The sequence below is a fragment of the Protobothrops mucrosquamatus genome, unplaced genomic scaffold (assembly GCF_001527695.2).
Source record: "Protobothrops mucrosquamatus isolate PMUCROS unplaced genomic scaffold, P.Mucros_1.0 scaffold35, whole genome shotgun sequence".
Classification (NCBI taxonomy): domain Eukaryota; kingdom Metazoa; phylum Chordata; class Lepidosauria; order Squamata; family Viperidae; genus Protobothrops; species Protobothrops mucrosquamatus.
The window spans coordinates 1,052,280-1,073,653 of NW_015386419.1; the positions used below are offsets into that span (position 1 = coordinate 1,052,280).

Sequence of the window (21,374 nt, forward strand, 5' to 3'; positions counted from 1 at the left end):
TTTTAACTAATTGGTGTTGCTTCGCATGTGACTAGTAACTTTGGGGCACAAAGAACACCTACAGAGTCATACATTAGTGAGTTATCTCCCGTATTAATCAATCGTAGAGTGAACATGACAAGATCCAGGCTAGCCCCAGTCATGGACAGTCAATCTTTTTCAGCCCAGCCTGACTCTAGCAAAATCATGAAAGGGAGTCCACAGATGGATCCAACCGGGTAGAAAATTTTCCTTACAAGTACAAATCCACCATTAGGGCTTGAAAAATGGAATTATATGCCAGTGGTGATAATTCCTCCCCAGTAAACTGTTAAAGCACATGGTGACTGAATGGTTGCTGGAATTGGGTATGTCTAGTTTAACGAAGAGAAGGACGAGGGGGGACATGATAGCAGTGTTCCCATATCTTAGGGGCTGCCACAAAGAAGAGGGAGTCAAGCTATTCTCCAAGGTGCCTGAAGGCAGGACAAGAAGCAACGGATGGAAACTGATCAAGGAGAGAAGCAACCTAGAACTAAGGAGAAACTTCCTGACAGTTAGAACAATTAACCAGTGGAACAACCTGCCTCCAGAAGCGGTGAATGCTCCAACACTGGAGGTTTTTAAGAAGAGACTGGACAGCCATTTGTCTGAAATGGTATAGGGTTTTCTGCCTGAGCAGGGGGTTGGACTAGATGACCTCCAAGATCCCTTCCAACTTTATTATTATTATTATTACTCTTTGGATGAAGTGGATTTCCCAGGGTCTCCTCAGTTAAAATTTAGATCTGGTCTTGCATCAAAGCATCATTTCAAAGGGATAGGGCAGGAATTCTCTTAGAACTCTCAATGGTTTTCAGTAGGTTCTTAACTTGCCAATGTACCTTCTTCCGAAGAAGTTTTTAAATCCAGTATGGGGGAAAAAAGGTTTACAGATATCCATTTTCCTTTCTAGCAGAAAGGGAGAGGCTTGGGGAAGCTTCTTTGCTTTAGTTGCGTCAACAGGCATGTACCTCTGTTTGAGATGCAAATGTTTATTCAAATATCTCAGCTGACAGTTGCTGTCTGGTGTGAGGAGCTGGCAGGCAGGCTGTGACGTTGAATATAGAGGTGGGAACTTTTCTGTCTATTCGCTGTAAGTGTGGTATCCCAAGAGTGATAAATAAATGAATGAACATGGGACTACTTTAGAAACTGACCTGAAAACTGAAAGATAGCCTGCTATTGAATGAGAAGGCTCCATTTCAGCTTAGTTGAGACACAGAAAGCCCTTTATTAATGAAACTCAATCAGGACATATTTGAAGGAAAAGAACACATGTATGGTATGTGAGCTCTTACAAGCACTTTTGGTGGGCTCTTTTCTTTTAATGCTTCTACTCCTCTCAGGAAGCAAAGCTGGAGAAATTATCACCCAGTACAGTCTATGCTGATTTTAGCTTTCTTTTTAAAGCCAAAAAGGAAATGCAGGTTTCAAATTAATTTAACTGACTGTCTCTCCCTCTCTCCAGATATATCGTCTCTAACTTTTTAAAATTAAATTAGAAAAGAAAGACTAAATCACAAAACAATGGAATCACCTGACAACCCATAGTTCTCTCATCCTCCTGATGCTGTCAAATCCAGTTGCCTCAATAAAGCAATGAAAAGATGAACAGGGATGTCCAACCTTGGCAACTTTTAAGACCTGTGGACTTCATGCTGGCTGGGATATTCTGGGAATTTAAGTTCATAAGTCTTAAAATTGCCAAGGTTGGACACCCCTTGTCTAGGATAAGCCTTGAGAAATCATTACAGTATACTAAAGAATCTCAGTATTTCCTGTTCTCTGAGCCTACTATGTAGAAGGAAACCAACTTCCTCCTTTTCTTCTTTCAGCCTGACACCTTACTAGTGAGTTCCTAAACGAGTCATCCTGAACTGAGGAATTGGTTTACTTTTTAAATTGCTTTTATTTTCCAAAGAAGAGAGAAAAAGATCCTCATTGGTATCCTAGTTTGGAGAGAAGGAAAGACTCTTGCTGGTCAGAAGGCACACTCGCCCTTCCTGTTCAGCTGTGCCATTTTACCCATCCTTTTTCTTTCCTTCCATCTCTTTCTTTTGTTAAATGAACTAAGCCAACTTCCATCACACCCAAGATAGCAAAACAAGGATAGGTGTGTTTTGTACTATGTTTTCTTATTAGTCTGATACTGTGATAACACAGAAATGAGATCAGAACACTGGATTTTGTCCTTATATTCACCTTCCTATCTTCCCTATTCTTGTTGGCGGCAAGTACCTAAATCAGTTTACACCATTTGTCCTGTTCCAATCAGGGACACCTATAGTTGGTCTGTACCTGTAAGTCAATTTCCTCTTTCCTATGTTTTTCATGGGTTTTCATTTTGAATCCAGTCTTACTCCCCCTCAATTCTTCCTATTCTTTTTTGGATGATCCCTAGCTTCCTTTTTTTCCATCTTTATTAGTTGACTCCTTACAAATGCTAACATCACAGTACTGCAATGCTTTTTCTTATTTTATATAATTCCTCTGAAGTGTGTTTGACTTGAGTTCTGCAATAAACGACTACATTTCAGATCTTTTGTGATCTTTGCAGGTAACTGAGATTTTCTGTACACAATCATGCTTTAATGTTGCAGTATCCTATAGGTATGTGTGGTTTATCAGTTTATACGTATGTAATATGCATGTATGTTTGTAAATGAGCATACTTCATAACAAGAACTCATGACATATTATGCCAATTCTACACCAGTTTTACTGGATCTTAGTTCTTTCTTGGTCCCAAATCAAAATGCTGTTGTTAATTTATCAAGACCTAGAAACTATAATGTTTGACGTAACAACTGTATTGTATATGTTATGATATTGCCCAAATGCTAAAATCATTCTTGAATACTATGTTCTGGTTGCTGTCCCACTCAAGATATGGCAGCTTGTTGTTGTTTTTTAATCACAGGAGTGTTCAATAAGTTTTTTTGAAGGAGGAGGAAGGATCAAATGAATTACAGAACCAATCAATCCAGGGTTCTTGCTTGAGGTACAAATTACTAGCTTTACATTATCATAATTTTGACATGTGAAGACCCACAGCCCTTGAGAGTTCCGTAAATATGGGAAAGGTGAGAAAAGAGAAGATAACAACCAACAGCAAGATGAATGGATGAACTCAGTTTCAACAGCAATGGATATACAGCACCATTGTGAATCTTGATAGGCCAAGTTGAGAATAGATCATGCTATGTGATTGCTAAGAATAGTTCTTAGTAATAATAATACATTTTTTAAAAAATAAGTAAATGTAGCAGATTTTACAAACATACAACTAAAATTTTTAAACTCTACGTTAAAAATGATGTACCATATATATTAGTCAAATACATAGAGTCTCAGAGGTAAATTCATAAGTCAGGATTTACAGCACCCTGTCATTTGTATCCTGAGCAAGTGAGATCTGAGTTTGATAACTTTTTATTTGATTGCTATTACTATTTGAATTTTAAACAGAAGACTTAGCTGCCAATTATGTGGTGAATTGTATCAGCGACAGCTTGAAATCATGATCCTTTGAATGCTACCATTTCTATAACATGGGAGAGTCCTTGCCCTTTGAAGTTTCTGGATTATTGTCACAACTTGAAGGGTTGTAGCCAGTGGATGTTTGATTTACTGCAACTGAAAGGCTCAGGGGATCAAAGGGTAAAGGCAGAACAATGGTTGGAGGTTTTTCAGAAGACAAGTTCTGCAGAGTGTGAAGATAACGGAGCTGGATAGCAGCTGGTGTATGGGACAATATCTCAGCTGCTATCTTCAGAGATTCAGAAGCAGCTTTTTCACCTTCAGCAGCGATCACCTACAACACAAAGGCCATTTGAGAATTGTTCTATTATTTCTATAACCATATTACCGAGATACTGCCTTTCCTTAGCCTAAATTAGAAAGAAAAAATATGCTCTACCCTCTATACTGTGTGAGATGCTGTATTACTTTGTCCAAGAATCATCTGCGATATTTAGCTTAGTCCCAATTTTGTCCAATGTTCAATAAAAATATCTTAAGAATTGTTCCTATACATAGGAATTGCCTTCAGCAATTTACAAGTTAACTTCTATTCCTGTGAATGCAGATTATTTATTGCCCTGCATATTTTTTGTTTGTTTGTTTCATAGCAAAATAAGCAAGAACTTTCTCAGGAAACCTGGTGACTAAATTCACCCAAAAAAGTAGGGAGATGAAGCAGAATGTGCAAAAGGGCAGAATGTGCTGTCTTACAAGTTATGAAAAGCTCTAAGATCCATAGTAATCTGAACTTGGAAAGTAAGCCATGAATCATGGAGACTAGTCTATGGGAGGTTACTAACACTTTCCATCCTTCCCCTCTACTTATTTACTTACAATTAATATTATTGTATGGGCTGTCGGCCTCCTCAGTAGCAGGTTTCTTTTCCTCTGCTCTGCCACTCCCACTGAAACCAAGGCCAGCAGAGGAAAAGCATTTTTTCTCTCTCCTGCAATCTCCTGTAATAAAAATGTACTGTACATGGGGAGGCTGCTGACTTACCCTCACTTTAGCATGACGCTGGGCTTCTGCTTGTGCAGATAGTGACCCCTGAAGTTCAGCTGGCAGCCGAATGTCTTTACTGAAATAAAAATAGGAAACTGAAAGAAAGGCTACTCTCCAGGCCCCGAAACAATAGAAGACGCTTCACATCTTGAGAATATATGTACTTTTGGTGACTATTTTTTCTTCTCGTGGACAATGATAAGCCATCTGATTTAATTACACCAACTTAATTCAGCTTTTTACTTCCAGACAAATCTTCGGCTGATAGGCTAGTTGGATATTTGTCCCAGGTGCAGCCTATAAATCAGTTCATTTGGAGTTTCACTACCATTATCTCTGTACCATGCCAATTGGAATCAGATTGGGGTTCTAGAAAAAGCCTGCCTGCCCTGGGTTGATCCATGGATAATTTGTTTTGACTTCTATCAGGTTTAGAAGTAATAATAATAATAATAATAATAATAATAATAATAATAATGATGATGATGATGATGATGATGATGATGATGATGATGATGATGATGATGATGATAAAGTTGGAAGGGACCCTGGAGGTCATCTAATCCAACCCCTTGCTCAGGCAGGAAACCCTATACCATTTCAGACAAATGGCTCTCTAATCTCTTCGTAAAAACTTCCAGTGTTGGAACATTAACAGCTTCTGGAGGCAGGTTGTTCCACTGATTAATTGTTCTAACTGTCACGAAGTTTCTCCTTAGTTCTAGGTTGCTTCTCTCTTTGGTTAGTTTCTATCCATTGCTTCTTGTCCTGCCTTCAGGTGCTTTGGAGAATAGTTTGACTCCCTCTTCTTTGTGGCAGCCCCTGAGATATTGGAACACTGCTATCATGTCCCCCCTTGTCCTTCTCTTCATTAAACTAGACATACCCAATTCTAGCAACCGTTCCTTATATGCTTTAGCCTCCAGTCCCCTAATCATCTTTGTTGCTCTTCTCTGTACTCTTTCTAAAGTCACAACATCTTTTTTACATTGTGGTGACCAAAACTGGATGCAGTATTCCAAGTGTGGCCTTACCAAGGCATTGTAAAGTGGTATTAATACTTCACGTGATCTTGATTCTATCCCTCTGTTAATGCAGCTAGCACTGTGTTGGCTTTTTTGGCAGCTGCAGCACACTGCTGGCTCATATTTAAGTGATTGTCCACTAGGACTCCGAGATCCCTCTCACAGTTACTACTATACCTGTGCATTTGGTTTTTCTTGCCTAAATGTAGAACCTTACTTTTTTCACCTTTGAATTTCATTTTGTTAAACAGTGCCCAATGTTCAAGTCTGTCAAGATCCTTCTGTATCTTAAGCCTGTCTTCTGGAGTGTTGGCTATCCCTGCCAGCTTGGTGTCATCTGCAAATTTGATGAGTTCCCCATCTATCCTCTCATCCAAATCATTGATGAAGATGTTGATGATCACTGGGCCCAGAAAAGAGCCCTGGGGCACCCCACTACCCACTTCCCTCCATGTAGATGCAGTTCCATTGAGGACTACATGCTGAGGACGGCCGGTCAGCCAGCTACGAATCCATCTGGTGGTGATGCTGTCTAACCCACATTTTTCTATCTTATCAAGTAGAGTAGGTTGTGATCTACTTTATCAAATGCCTTACTGAAGTCCAAGTAAATTATATCCACAGCATTCCTCTGGACCACTAATTTTGTCACTTGGTCAAAGAATGCGATAAGATTTGTCTGGCATGATCTGTTTTTGACAAAACCATGTTGGCTTTTGGTAATGACTTTGTTTGCCTCTAGGTGTTTGCTGATTCGTTGATTGATTATCTTTTCGAGAATCTTCCCAGGTATTGAGGTCAGGCTGATAGCTCTGTAATTTCCTGGATCCATTTTTTTCCTTTTTTGAAGATGGGAACTACATCAGCTCTTTTCCAGTCCTCCAGTAGTTCCCCAGTGCTCCAGGATCTTTGAAAGATATAGTTCAGTGGTTCTGAGATCACATCTGCCAGTTCCTTGAGAACCTTGGGTTGTAATCCATCTGGTCCTGGTGATTTGAACTTGTCTAGGCTGGACAGGTGCTAACTTACCATTTTCTTGCCTATCTTAACTTGTGTTTCTAATCTGTTTTTTAGGGTACTATTTTTAATAGGTTGGGCTGTTTTTTTCTCTTTGTGTAAGGACGGATGCAAAAAATGAGTTAAATAGTTCTGCTTTCTCCCTGTTGCTTGTCACCTTCTTGCCACTTTCTCCCACTAATGGGCCAATCATTTCCTTGACTTTTTTCTTGTTTTTTATATGTTGAAAGAAGCTTTGTTTGTTATTTTTGACTTTTTCACAAGCCTTAGTTCATTTTGAGCCTTAACTTTCCTCACTTCATCTTTGCAGGCTCGGGCTATTTGCTGATATTCTGCCTTAGTTACGTGCCCCTCTTTCCATTTGTTATACTTGTCCTTTTTGTCTTTCAATTTATCAAAGAGTTCTTTATGCAGCCATACTGGTTTCTTTTGAGAGCTGTTATTTTTCTTCTTCGTTGGTATTGTGCTAGACTGGGCTTTTATTATCTCACTTTTCAAAATTTCCCAAGCTTCTTGAGTTGTTTTCCCCTTGAGGATTCTCATCCATGGAATCCTTCCCAAGTTCTCGCTTAAGTTTATTGAAATTAGCTCCCTTGAAGTCCAAGACTCTAGTTTGACTGTGTTCTATTGCTTGTGCTTGCATAATGTTGAATTCCAATATTGCATTATCACTCCCCCCCAAGGTTCCTGTGGCTTCAACACCTTCTATCATTTCATCCCTGTTAGTGAGAATTAGGTCCAATATGGCTAATCCCCTAGTTCCCTTCTCTACTTTTTGGGATACAAAGTTGTCTGCTAGGTTTGTCAGGAATCTGTTTGATCTTCTACTTGGTGCAAAGGTTGTCTCCCAGTTGATGTCAGGGTAATTAAAGTCCCCCATTTCTATTGTGATGTGCTTCCTACATACCTTAGTTAGCTGACTAGCAAAAAGTTCATCTATTTCGTCTGTTTGGTTGGGTGGCCTATAGTATTCACCTATGGCAGTATCATTTCCCCCTCTTTTATATTGACCCAAATGCATTATTACCACTAATGATTATAATATTCCTCTCTGTTTCCATCATGGGTAAAGCTCAAAGGCTTTGGGTTTTTCTAACCTTTTGCCTAATAAGGATTCTGGAAAATGCAACTCTCAAACAAAACATTATGTCATTTTTGTTGATCATGGATTTTAGATTTCTTCATGGACTGGCTTAATCATAACTATTAATTATAGGCCAATATAGAAAGAATATATAATACTTGAATGGAAAGTTACAAATTATAGCTAATCAGTAAAGATTTCATTCTTTTCCTCACCTGATATTTAAACATTTTTTTGATTTTACAGTGTACAGATTTCATACCTACATTTCTGTCAGCTCCACTTTGATCCCCCACTGACAGGTAATGGCATCCACAGCCACCTGCATAAAAAGAAAAAAGGAGGTGGTATTTATATGGCTGCTAAAACTCTTTAAACAAACATATACAATATTATCATAGACTCAGGAAACTACAGACCAATCAGTCTAACATCAATACCTGGGAAGATCCTGGAAAAGATAATCAAAAAACAGATCTGTGAACAACTAGAAGCAAAGTTACAACTAGTAGCCAGCACAGGTTTGTCAAAAACAGATCATGCCAAACCAATCTCATTTCATTCTTTGATAAAGTGATTAAATTATTAGACCAGTAAAACGCTGTGGACATAGTATACTTAGACTTCAGTAAGGCATTTGACAAAGTAGACCACAACCTGTTGCTTAGTAAGCTAGAAAAAGGTGGGATCAGATGGATCTGTAGCTGGCTGACAAATCGTACTCAACGAGTAGTGCTCAATGGTATTACATCCACATGGAGCGAAGTAAGCAGTGGGGTACCACAAGGTTCTGTCTTAGGCCCAGTACTCTTCACTATCTTCATTAATGACTTAGATGAGGAAATAGAAGGGGGGGCTCATCAAATTTGCAGATGACACTAAACTGGCAGGAATAGCCAACACCCCAGAAGACAAGCTCAGGATCCAAAAATATCTTGACAAACTTGAACAATGGGTCCTATCCAACAAAATGAGTTTTAATGTGGAGAAAAGCAAAGTTTTACATTTAGGCAGGAAAAATCAAAGGTTTAAGTACAGATTAGGTGAGACCTGACTCAAAAACAGCAACTGTGAGAGGGGCCTTGCAGTCCTTGTGGACGATCACTTATGAGCCAGCAGTGTCAGCAGCAGCCAAAAAAGCTAATACAATCCTGGATTATATAAACATAGGCATAGAATCAAGATCACACAAAGAACTAGTGCCACTTTATAAAACCACATCTGGAATACTGCAGCCAATTTTGGTCATCATACTACAAAAAAGATGTTGAGACCTTAGAAAAAATTGAGAGAAGAGCAACTAAAATGATCCAAGACCTGGAGACTAAAACATATGAAGAATGGCTGCAGGACTTGGGTTTGGCTAGTCTAAAGAAAAGAAGAAACGGGCAACATGATAGCAGTATCCAGTATTTGAGGGATTGCCACAAAGAAGAAGGGGTCAAACTATTCTCCAAAGCACCAGAGGGCAGGACAAGAAACAATGGTTGGAAACTGACCAAAGAGAGAAGCAACCTGGAATTAAGGAGAAACTTCCTAACAGTGTGGACAATTAACCAGTGGAACAGCTTGCCTCCAGAAATCATGGGTGCTCCATCAGTGGAGGTTTTTAAGAAGAGGCTAGATAGCCACTTGTCTGAGATGGTATAGGTTCTCCTGCTCGAGCAGGGGGCTGGACTAGAAGATCTCCAAGGTCCCTTCCAGCTCTATTCATCTTAACTCTTCAACAAAATTGGTTTAAGTAAAGTGTAACTTGAGGCTATATCTGAGTTAAACGTTTTGTGACTCTGACTGCCAAGGCCAAAGCTGTCCACTCTCCATCCAAGAGGAGGTGGTAGAAAGTTGGAGTTGTAAAGAAAATTTACTGGCTCATCAGTTAATGGGTTGCCTTTGCAATTTTTATTCTTGTGAGTATGGCATGGGCAAGGCAAATTTTGACAAACTTAAAATTGGGATCAGTGTTTAAGCAAACAGGAGTACTTTATATTATATAAGCTATGTTATGGCTTAACGTAATTCTGCCTTCTAGGCTGTCACTGAAAATAGAGAAGCATAAACCGAAAGGAAACTGGCAGTTGAAAGGAAAAAAAACTGATAAAAAGCTTAGCTCCCATTTCCAGTTTCCTCTCTTGTTCAAGGAACACAAGGCATATTTTTTTCCACTTTTTATTTTAAAAAATGAGTCAATAGAGCAACTTAATAGCATTCTTTATCTAGGTGTAGTTTTCTCTGAGACTGAATCTTGGCTCCCTCATCATCAAAGGAGCTCACTTAGAGCAAGGGCACGAGTGAATTTACTGCTTAAATATAAAACAAAAGCTAACCAGCTTCCTTAGCCTTAAGTATTAAACTATTTAAGGCCAATGTTATACCTATGCTCTTATGTGGAGCTGAAATTTGGGGCTTAAATATATATCACTATCACTACTAGAAAGCTATAATGACAATTTCTTAAAGGCATCTTGGATGTGAGTAAAAGAACTTCAGCTGTTGCAATCAGAGCTGAGTTGTGAATTTATGCAATTTGCCCTTTGTCTAAAATCGAGAATATAATTATTGATGCAGAATTAATGCTATGGAAACTGACAGTCAAAATTAAAACAGAAAATTTCAATTAAAGACTTCTTGGGTTGTACAATTGACAAATTATACCAGGAGCTCTGGCCTCCCTGTCTCTTCTACAATTGGAAAACAAGATAAAAGTTTGCTGCACAAAGAATTTTGGATATAGAAGCAGAGAAAAATATAGCCATCCTCAGACTGGCACATTGAAATGAATGACAATATAGGTAGTCCTCAACCTATGACCAGAACTGAGTCCAAAATTTATGTTGCTAATGAGACAGTTGTTAAGTGAGTTTTGCCCCATTTTACGACCTTTCTTGACAAAGTTGTTACGTGAATCACTGCAGTTGTTAAGTTAGTAACACAGTTGCTAAGTGAATATGGCTTCCCCACTGACTTTGCTTGTCGGAAGGTCACAAAAGGTGGATCCCATCACCCCAGGACAACTGTCATAAATATGAACCAGTTGCCAAGCATCTGAATTTTGATCACATGACCTTGGGGATGCTGCAACGGTCATAAGTGTGAAAAACAGTCATAAATCAGTTTTGTCAGTGCTGTTGTAACTTCGAACAGTCACTTAGCAAATGGTTGTAAGTTGAGGACTACCTGTACAAATGTATCTTCAAATTTCCAATTACCAATAGTCCTCGACTTGCAACCACAATTGAGCCCAAAATTTATGTTGCTATGGTAAGTGAGAAATTTGTTAAGTGAGTTTTGCCCCATTTTATGACTTTTCTTGTCACATTTGTTAAGTGAAACAATGCAGTTGTTAAATTTTGGTCACTAAACGAACTGTTGTAAGTCTAGGACTACCTGTATTTAAACACAGCTATTCCTAAACATTTTAGGGTGGTATTTACTCCAGCAAGATTTGAGCAATTGGATACAATGGTTATATATGGAAGGGTTAACCAAGCCCTTTAGAGTGAACATATGTGCATTTGCAGAGCTTCAGAGACAGAAGATATAATGCATATATCATTTGAATGTCACTTGTATAAAAAAGAGAGAGATCGGTACCTCTGCATACTAGAGGAATGATCTAATAAATAAATGAATAAAATATTAAATAAAACAACATATTTCATTTGCAGACAGATTCTTCTTTTTCAATTTCATTTGTTTCTTTTAGTCTATTTTTATATATGGTTTTACTAATATTCTGTGTTTATATTCTGTATTTTGATCTGGCCTAGTGGCCTAGTGGCCTAGTGGCTAATCAACAGTAAACTATTGTTATTGCTTTTGCTTTCTATTAAAAGCTTCTTGTTTATTTGTTTCTGTGTTTATTTAAATAATTTACTTGGCTGCTCGTCTTGCTACTGTGATCTGGTTAGCTTAGAGTGATTGAAACAAAAAAAAGTATAATTCAAAATAATTTAAAAAAGAAGTTACAACAACATTCTTGTTTGTTATAAAGTGGGATTGGAATAAATGACTCTTTGGGAAATTATTCAAAGTAAAAGCCCACTATTATTGGCCTATTTGAATATATATTGGTCAAACTTAGCAATGCAATTCTTACAAATTTGCATCTTTTGAAATATCTTTCAAGAAAGAGAAACTGCCCAATAACAAGGGAACATTATTTTACTAATGCCAATTCATTTATTACAATATAAATATTTGTGATGGTTTTGCCCATCATGCAGAGTTATCACAAAATCCTCATCTTGCCCACCTTTATTTCCTGGCTGATATTCTTTCTCTCCATCAGAATGTCAGTGAAAGTCCGATGTGCCAGCAAGCGCTTTGTGATAGTCTGTACTAGCATCTGAATTGCATTAGAACGATTAGCGAGGGTGGTCATCAGGAGAGTAACATTCTCCATTCGATAGTAGCACACGGTGTTTAATTCTAAAACAGCCATGTCATTGGTAATCACCTACAATAAATAGAAGGCATTACAGGTGATCTTCAATGTAATAAGATGACGAACGGGCATGGTAGTAATTTTGTCTGTCACTGGAAAGAAAGAGGAAATCCAGGACCTACAAAAATTGGGCAATGTTGTTACTGTAGTACTTAGGCTAGTAAGATTACAGGAATCTCACAAGATAGGTTAATAACATCTGCATGGCATGTGTTTTTGTATGGAGAAAAGGTAAGGCACAACCATGACAAAGTTTCTTAAACTTATGTAATTAGTTCATCTTATGGTCAAGGTATCAGTTGTAAACTTTTGATTGCCAACAATGGATTGATTGATTTGATAGAATTCAGAATCATATTACTCTGAGTATTTTGTAATTAAAAAAGTGGAAAACAATTGAGGAAAAGAACACCTGTGCACCTGAACAAAACACAAATTGCCTTACAAAAAACTCATCATGGTCTCAACAAACAACCTAGTTCCAGGCCAGGGAGCCCAGACACATTTTTAAAGATTTGTCAAACTCTTGTAGGGTAGGAGCTGAATTTCACTGGTCAGGCAGAATCATGGACACATGTGGTCCTTCAAAGAACCACGTCCTGTGCCATGAAAGTCCTTACAGCTGACAATCAGTACCTTGAATTGCACCCAGAAGAAGACTGGCAACCAGTGCAGGTTATGAACCATTAATGCACATGGGCGTATCAAGTGTGGCCATCACTGCATTTTTGGACTACTTGTAGCTTTCAGGTGGTCTTCAAGAGCAGTCAAATTGCAATATTCCATTATGAGGTGACCAAAACATAAAAGTGACAGTCTGAAGGGCTTCCCATTCTAGGAATAAAGCACACAAAATGGACCCGTGCAGAGATCATCCTAGCCACAGCTGCCACCTACTCTCTTGGAGCAGTAGTTGTGAGTCTATGATGGTTCCCAAGTTATGCACTGGTCTGAAATAGGGAAGTGCCACCCCATCTAAGACTAACGGTGAAAAAAAGAGATCCAGGGGCACGGCTTCAGGACTGAAGCTGAGTCTTTCCATCCAGACCTGAACAACATTGGATTAGGACACTGACATTGGGAAAGCAAGGGTTGAGATGTACAATTGAGAATCACTTGCATACAGATGATACCAGACCCAAACTGATGGGTGACTTCACCCAGCAATTTTATGTAGATATTAAACAGCAGAGGCAGGAGCATGGAACCCTGTGACACTCCACAAGCAAGGAGGTTAGACATATCCTCTCTTTCTCTGTTAATACTGACTGGAACTGACCACTAGGGAAGGAGAACCACTGCAATAGAATACCACTCACTCTCAATCCCCCCCCCCTAGTCTGTCCATAAGGATACTATGGTAGAAGGTACTCAAAACTGCTGAGAAATCAAGATGGCCATATTACCACATCTCGGCTTGCCAAATATCATCAAAAAAGTGTAATCAGTAGAGAATCTATGTAACTTGCTATAAAGTATGAGAATCCTTCTGAATGGAGATTCTATGTAATTTCTTTCTAAAGTGTGTCTGCTTTGCAACTGTCTCATTTCTTGATTAATCCATGTGTTTTTTTCCAGCAGGTGAGCTAGAAGAGGACGAGTAAGCTGTAACTAAACTCACTTACCTCACAGAAAGGAATCTCTAAAGTTTTGAGACGAATGTCTATTTTGTGGTAAGTATCCAGACAGGGAAGGAGAAAAAACAAGCCTTTTAGGAGAAACAGAACAGCATGGAAATTACATGATAGGAATTAGGAGCATGCTTTTTGATGCTCATTTTATCAAGTTATCATATTGGGATTTTACATATAGAAAAATTGATGGTTGATCATCAGACACATTCTAACCAGTGATTTATGCATGCATTTGTGGGCATGTGTCTATTTCACCCAACATCAAATGACTTAAGAAATTAAGGTCAACTCATATTTGAGGAATAGCGACCATTTAGGTTGCTATCACAGTCTCCTTTGTAGTGACCATGCATACCCTCCCTTTTAATAAAAGTAATAGTAGCCTGATGGAGATTGGAATCATTTCCCCCTAAATATAAAAAAAATGTGGATTTATGGAAAAAACAAAAAGAGATAAAAAGTTGTTACAGCCAAAATACCCCCATTAAAAGTCTGCTTTAACCTTCTGATTCCATGCCTAGTGACAAAAAGGAGAGTTAATCTCACAGTAACCATCTTAAAACAAATCATACAAGAAACCAAAGCTAAAAATGAGGTTCAGGAATTACGTTTATCACAATTTGATTGGAGTTAAGGTTTTGCTGTCTATGTTTATAGTACAGAAACTATCAACCATATTTTAACCAAATGGGTACTTGTTAGATTATGATTGTTTGTCATGCAGACTCAGAAAACTGAGTTAAATAAGTCATGATTTATTTATTTAACTAGGGGTAGTTGCATAATTGTTAGATCTTCCAGTAACCTACCTTACCATGTCAGGCAATAGTTTGGTTTGCAGAAATTATTGTAATCTTTTTGTCCAGCTGATATCTTTATCAAATTATTTATAAAGATGTATGAAATGCTTTAAAATCTTGAACAGAAACAATAGTAGATTGGAGTAGTGGCCATCAAATCTTTTGCCTTAACATTTTAATACATTTTTGTCAGCTTCCAAACTTCTTTTATTCCATGCTGAGGTCCTTGAGATACCCTCTCATTTTGTTTCTTGCATTTTCAGCTGATCAATATGCCTAGGAAAAATTCTCAGAATTTCTATCTGTTGCAGATGCAGTGCCACGTAAATTGGCAGATCTAGTGTGAAATGTGTAATTAAGCCAAAAAGTGACCTTAATGCTGTTGTATATAGCATATCACTTAGCACTGGAATTCTGATCCCAATTATCATTTGTAAACAAGGACTATCTAGAGGATATTTACCACAGAGGACACCACCATCACATTTAACTGCAAAAAGGAATTTTTTTAAAAAATGAGGGGACTAAGAAAAAGAAACTGAGACGAAAAGTGTAGAGAAGTTATTTAAAACCACAGTAACTGAAACTCCACAGAACTGTACTCTGCAATTCCAAGAAAAGGTCTGCAAAACTTTCTTATTGCATCTAGAAAATGCAAGGTTTTCATAGGCAGAACAAAAAATCTGGCAAAATAATCTAAAGTGATGATAAAGAATTCAAACCCTTCTAACAAAATGGGAAAAGAGTTTATGGAGCAGATGGCAAAAACATTTATGGAAACAATAAAAAATTATTTTAAAATGTTTGCTGTCTACCAAATCTGGGTCTGCAAAAATCCAGATGATTACTGATGGCAGCAAAAAGGCAATGTTTCTCTGTATCTCGTTGCTCTGTACATTACAGGAAAAGATGGGGCCCTATACCTCCAAGATATATGTAAATGTATATGTAAAGAAATGTGTAACAAATATCCATTTGGAAACAGTGTTAGTTGCACACACAATCCTACATACTATCTTAAACTATCTGCCCTCTCAATTCGGATAGTATAGAAAAAAATATAGGGATCACCCCATGGTAATGAACCTGGTTTAAGTTTCTATCACAAATGAAGTTCCCAATATTGTACCATTTTATTTACTAACTACCCTATTGATTAGATAATTCAACAGTGAGAATTAGCAGGGTGATTTTTTCACACGATGTTCACAATCGATTTTAGCACAACCCTAGTTGTACCATTGTTTCTCAAGAAAGTTGACACTGGTATCTTCTTTTACAACATCAGTGACGCCAACAGTTCAGTCTATACAGATGTCATAGCAAGCAGTGTTATATCTAACTTATAGTCCAGCAAAAATCTAATAATCTTTGTATACATACCAGGCCCTCTTGGCCTTCCATGAAGAATACGACCAAATCGGAATAAAACAGCTCTTTCATATTCTCGTACAATCTGTCGTATAAAAATGGAGATGAGTAACAGAATTTGGGAGGAAGAAAAAAATGGAAGCAGATAGTGCAAACAATTTAGCTCCAGAAAGCTTTTAATATTGTAGACTGCTCAATACCAAGTGATGGAAATGCAAATTAATAAGAGGAATCAGCCTTGTACTTTTTTTCTGTTTTAACAGCTTATGGCAGCAGTCCCCAGCCTTTACAGCTTGGTGGCCCAGGTGGGGAGAGGGGAACCAGCCCACTACTTGTGCAAGTAGAGCTGCGCGTACGTTCCAACCTGCCACTCATACAAATTGAGTTGCGCTCATGTGCACTGGCCCACTGCTTGCACGGCCTGGTTCTGAACAGGCCGTGGCTTGGAAGTCAGCCATGGTCCAGGGGTTGGGGACCCCAGGCTTGTGGGGTTTAATGACCTTTCTCCTCAATAGCCAAGCATTGTTACCATGTGCTTTTCTGGGCATTATAGTGTGGAATAGTCTACTACCTACCTATATATGTACCTACCATATGTAACACTTAGTGCCTCTTAAGTTGGCTGGTCATGTGCAAGGAAAATAATTTTTCTATATTTTAAAATAGAATAGAAGAGGAAAATTTGGGAATCACAGGTGGTTTTCACTCTAATAACCAAAATTCTTTTTTCATGTGATGAAATTGTATGAATTGACATTTTAGCATCATGTGGTTTGTTGTGGATGCTACAGGATGTTCTCATTGTTTTGGTGATATTAAATAACAGATGGCCAATTTCTTTTATCAAGTAGAGGAAGAACCACATAGTCTAGTGTAATATAGTAGTGGAACGGAATGGAATGGAATGGAACAGAACAGAATCCAAGTGTGATTAGACACACAAGGAATTTGTTTCCGGTGCATACACTCTCAGTGTACATGCAAAACAACAAAGTAATAATAATCATAATAACAAAGGATAATAATAATGATGATTCCAACAGAGAAGATAGTATAACAGATGAGAATGATAAAAGTAATATAGTCATACTACATGGGTTATATACTTAGACCAGTGGTGGGATTCAGCTGGTTCACACCACTTCGGCAGAACCAGTAGCTAATTTTTTGTTGCCCAGGCCCAGAATGGATTTCCGGAAGTGGCATCCACACAGAGAATCAGTTGTTTACATATTTGAATCCCACCACTGACTTAGACATAAGACAGAACTCTGGAAATTAAGTGTTCAGCAGAGTGATAGCATGAGGAAAAAAACTGTCTCTGTGTCTAGTTGTTTTGGCATACAGTGCTCTGTAGTGATGTCTCAAGGAGAGGAGTTGAAACAGTTTGTGTCCAGGATGTGAGTGGTCTGTAGATATTTTCTCAGTCAGAAGGGAATGACAAAACTTGGGTAATTTTATTTCAGTTATAACATGACCTCTCACAGTTTTTGTAAAGATCCCAGTCATGTAAGTCAATGGAATAAGATATTCCCATAAAAATGTAAAAAAGTATATTGGTACAAATGAGTAATTCTATCAAATATGTTGGGAAGATAAATGGCTCATAAGTAAAATGGGATTATAATGCCATTGAGCAAGAGTAATTATTCTGAGGTAAAGATAAAAATGAGCGCTGACTGAGGTGCAATGTCTGAGTCACATTTTTATCACCAAGTGTGAGACAGAAAAGCGGATTAGCCCTAATCTCTACTACCGTGTTTTCCCCAAAATAAGACCTGATCTTATTTTTTTTTTGCTCCAAAAGAGGCAGCAGGTCTTATTTTCGGGAGATGTCTTACCCCCGAAGGGCTAATCCGCTTTTCTGTCTCACACTTGGTGATAAAAATGTGACTCAGACATTGCACCTCAGTCAGGGCTTATTTTTATCTTTACCTCAGAATAATTACTCTTGCTCAATGGCATTATTATCCCATTTTACTTACGAGCCATTTATCTTGCCAACATATTTGATAGAATTACTCATTTGTACTAATATACTTTACATTTTTACGGGAATATCTTATTCCATTGACTTACATAACTTGTTTGGTTTACAAAATAAAAAAATATGGGAATTAAATTTTGCCTCTGCCATCAATACATGAAATGTATTTAATATGTACTGTAGGTATGTTTATATGTGAAAGAAATATCCTTATCAAATAGGACCTCTTTGGCAGACATATTAACACATAATATAGTCTAATTCATGATTTTTTTTCTCTGTATTTGAGTAGAATGCAAGGCTTGGTGCTGTACCCAATAGCATTTGGATGCATGGACTTTACTGATTGCTGTCTCTCACATGTATCAACTTCAATCTCTAGAAATACTCTTACCTTCATACAGAACCAGATGGAAATGGGAAATGTGATTATGATGAGAAGGAGTGAAAGGATGACAAGAAGCCACTCACAGATGCCTAAACCTGGAGACTTTAAGCCTGCGGAAGAACAGATACAAGATATAGGATTCTCCTGGTTTCTTTAAATCTGCATGTGTTATTGGGGGAAAAATATGTATCTGCTGACCCACGTTATTTTGGGAATAAAGGAGATTATAGGAAGATGCAACATAGAACTGAGATAATATGCTCAAATTTCATCTGCAGATGAAAATAGGGATTCTTCTATATTCTAATTCAGAGTAAAGTTCCAGCATACATTTGCTTTATTGGAAATTTTTCTCTGCTACCTGCATATATTTTGGGTCTTTTTAAACCAACTTGCTTCCAGTTGACACTGATGAGGAATATCAACTAGTTAACTTGGCTATGAGTTTAATCCTATTATAACTGGAGGGCACCAGGTTGAGGAGGCTGGTGAGTTCCTTAACATTTATGACTGTTAAGATTAATAATTTCTATTTATAACTCATGCACGCAAGCAACATGCAAAAACATGATGCAAAAATGAGAACACTTCAGAATGGAGTTGACAGCTGCTTTGTACAGTCCTTTATCCTGAGATTCTCCATATAGCTGTTTATTTTTTTTAAAAAAAATCTAAAATTCTTCCGAGAACAAGCAACTCCATGCAATAGTAGTTCCAACAATGTGTAAAATAATCTATGGGTCTCTGGATGCCAATATCACTCTTAGTATTCTTCCTCCTTCATTCTTCCTTACATTCAAGATTTGCTTGAAACTTTATCTTGATGGACATCAGAATTTAGTAAAAGGAAAGCAGAAAGTATGAAAGATGTGAAAAATAAAGCTTGCATGCAGGCAGACAGACCTAGAGTTGCATCTCTATCTTCTATAACAGCACAATTTTGTGTCAAAAAGCCAAATAAAACTAACAAGGGTTTTCCCCCTAAGTATTCTTCTCAGAGGTGAAGCCTAATCAGTTACAAATAAATCCTCTTTTATAAGCTCAAAATTAGGAATATGCCATTTTTATCATTTGAGGCCCTCTTGGCCATTTTTATCAACTATCATGAATTTCACATATCCTGGCAAAAGCAAGTACTGTAGAAATTGTAAACCAAAATATATGGGTGTTGCTTGTCCGTGCTCTAAATGAATATTCCATATAATTTGACAATACAATCAGAGCATAACTGCCTTATCTAAGGAAAGGCTGTAATGCTATAGTAGAGTCCATGCTGTGGATACAGTGCTGGATATCCAGTTCAAACCCTGCCATCCCCAGCAGTGCTAAGAAAGAACTTTTATAACTGTTCCAACCATAAACGAAGCTGAGTTAGAAGGAACAGTGAGATGGTTTGGTATGAGGTTTTTTTTTTTAGAGTGATGCTTGTAGGTTCTGCAGAGTGGAATCTTGATGTAGATAAGCATCTGTTTAGTGCTCTGCTAAGCTAAATTCATTTTAAAAACGGAAACCAATGGCAGGTTGCCAGGACCCAATCTACTTAACATAGGTCCTTCATTAGGCGGGGAAAAAATCAGCCACAATTTCAGCAGGGAACCTGTTGATATTAAATGATTCGGAGTGACAGCAGGCAATTCCTGGAAGCTTGGCATTCTAACATACAGGTAAATCTACTTACATACCATTTAAAACCGATCCAGACTGGTAACACAGAGGGAGACAGATAAACAACCAGCAAACCACACTCTTCCACATGCTGATGATGCTACCTATCTTAATAATGAAACATCTGCAGAAATACAACCAAAGTCAGAAAACACCAATAACCTAATTATTAGGCTTAGTCTAAATCTCTAGTGAATGTCTAATAGCTAAGTCTCACTGATGTCTAATTTCCCGTAGTTTCCAAGAAAAAGATTACAGAAGAAAAATTAAAATAGAAGTTGAGACCTACCAACCTGAAGCTTTGCACCAAATTCTCTCAGTGGAAGAAGAAACATATCAAAGATCAAATGACTATTACTTGAATTTGAGTCAAATTTGAAGTCTGAATCCTTCATGCCCCATTTTAAACACACCTAAACACACTAAATTTTGCATTAATTGAAACTACTGTTCAGAATTTATGCTTATGCTGTATACTGCACTGATATTTGCCCCTTAACATTGCTAGGTAGCTTTTGTATTTTCCCAGTAAACTGTTTGCTTTGAGGATGCTCATCTTAATAACTCTGCAATAATTTTGTTGATTTCTTTTGGTCATGTTGTCTTGAAACCCAAAGCAACTAGGAAGTGATGAGGTTTACTACAAGATCTCCTCCCTTGTTAAATTTCATGACATATTACAGAAGTCAGTCCTTTTACATTTTACCATTACCCAAGCTGGTTGCCATCTGCAAAGGAGAGGACAGATACATTCAATGTATTTATATCATAGTTTTGTCTTTAATAAAACATGACTTACAGGGTAGGTCTACCAGATCAGAAAACATTCAAGAGATAGATAACATTTTAATTCCTTGCTGTCTTCTAGTGCTTTCTGGATTTTAACAACCCAGATTTGTTTGCTTGTCTTTGTACCCTTTTCCTCAAAAAAGATAGTGTGGATTTCAAGGATTGTAGATCTAAGATCTCTTAAAATAGGTTCTCTTCAGGGGATGGACCTGTCCAGGGGACGATTTACTGGTGTTGTACCCCATTTCTTCCCTTACCTTCCTCCTGCTTCTCACTTTCAAGCAAGGCCATCACCTCCATTTCTTCATCAAATGACACCACATCATCCACATCAACCACTGTGGAAGTATAGATTTGGTTGCCTGCTTGAAGGGTGCTTTTGGTATCCTTTTTAAATTTCTTCTGATTGGATTGCTGCCTCTCTTTGCTGGTTTTCTGTCTGTGTGCCATCTTCTCTTTTTTGTTCCCTGGAGATGACTTCTCTCTGCTTCTCCCATGCTTCTCCCTAGAAGAGCTCCGAGACTGTTTTTCATCACTCATTGTGTTGTCTGCACTGTAGAAAGCACCTCTACATGAGAAGGAGGGAGACTGTGCTGTCTAGAAATTTATGTTGCCAGAAGGGAG

At 37.8% G+C, this 21,374-nt stretch overlaps 1 protein-coding gene across 1 annotated transcript; it reads right to left on the reverse strand.

Annotated features, from left to right (window-relative positions):
* Window positions 1-3,565: 3,565 nt before the first annotated feature.
* Window positions 3,566-21,290, reverse strand: NPHS2 (NPHS2 stomatin family member, podocin). The gene is made up of 8 exons (XM_015811254.1): window positions 21,008-21,290; window positions 18,303-18,406; window positions 15,934-16,006; window positions 13,742-13,824; window positions 11,925-12,128; window positions 7,939-7,994; window positions 4,544-4,622; window positions 3,566-3,835 (listed from the first exon to the last, which is right to left on the reverse strand). The coding sequence occupies exons 1-8, from the start codon at window positions 21,288-21,290 to the stop codon at window positions 3,566-3,568; spliced, it is 1,152 nt and encodes a 383-aa protein (XP_015666740.1).
* Between the last annotated feature and the right edge of the window lie 84 nt (window positions 21,291-21,374).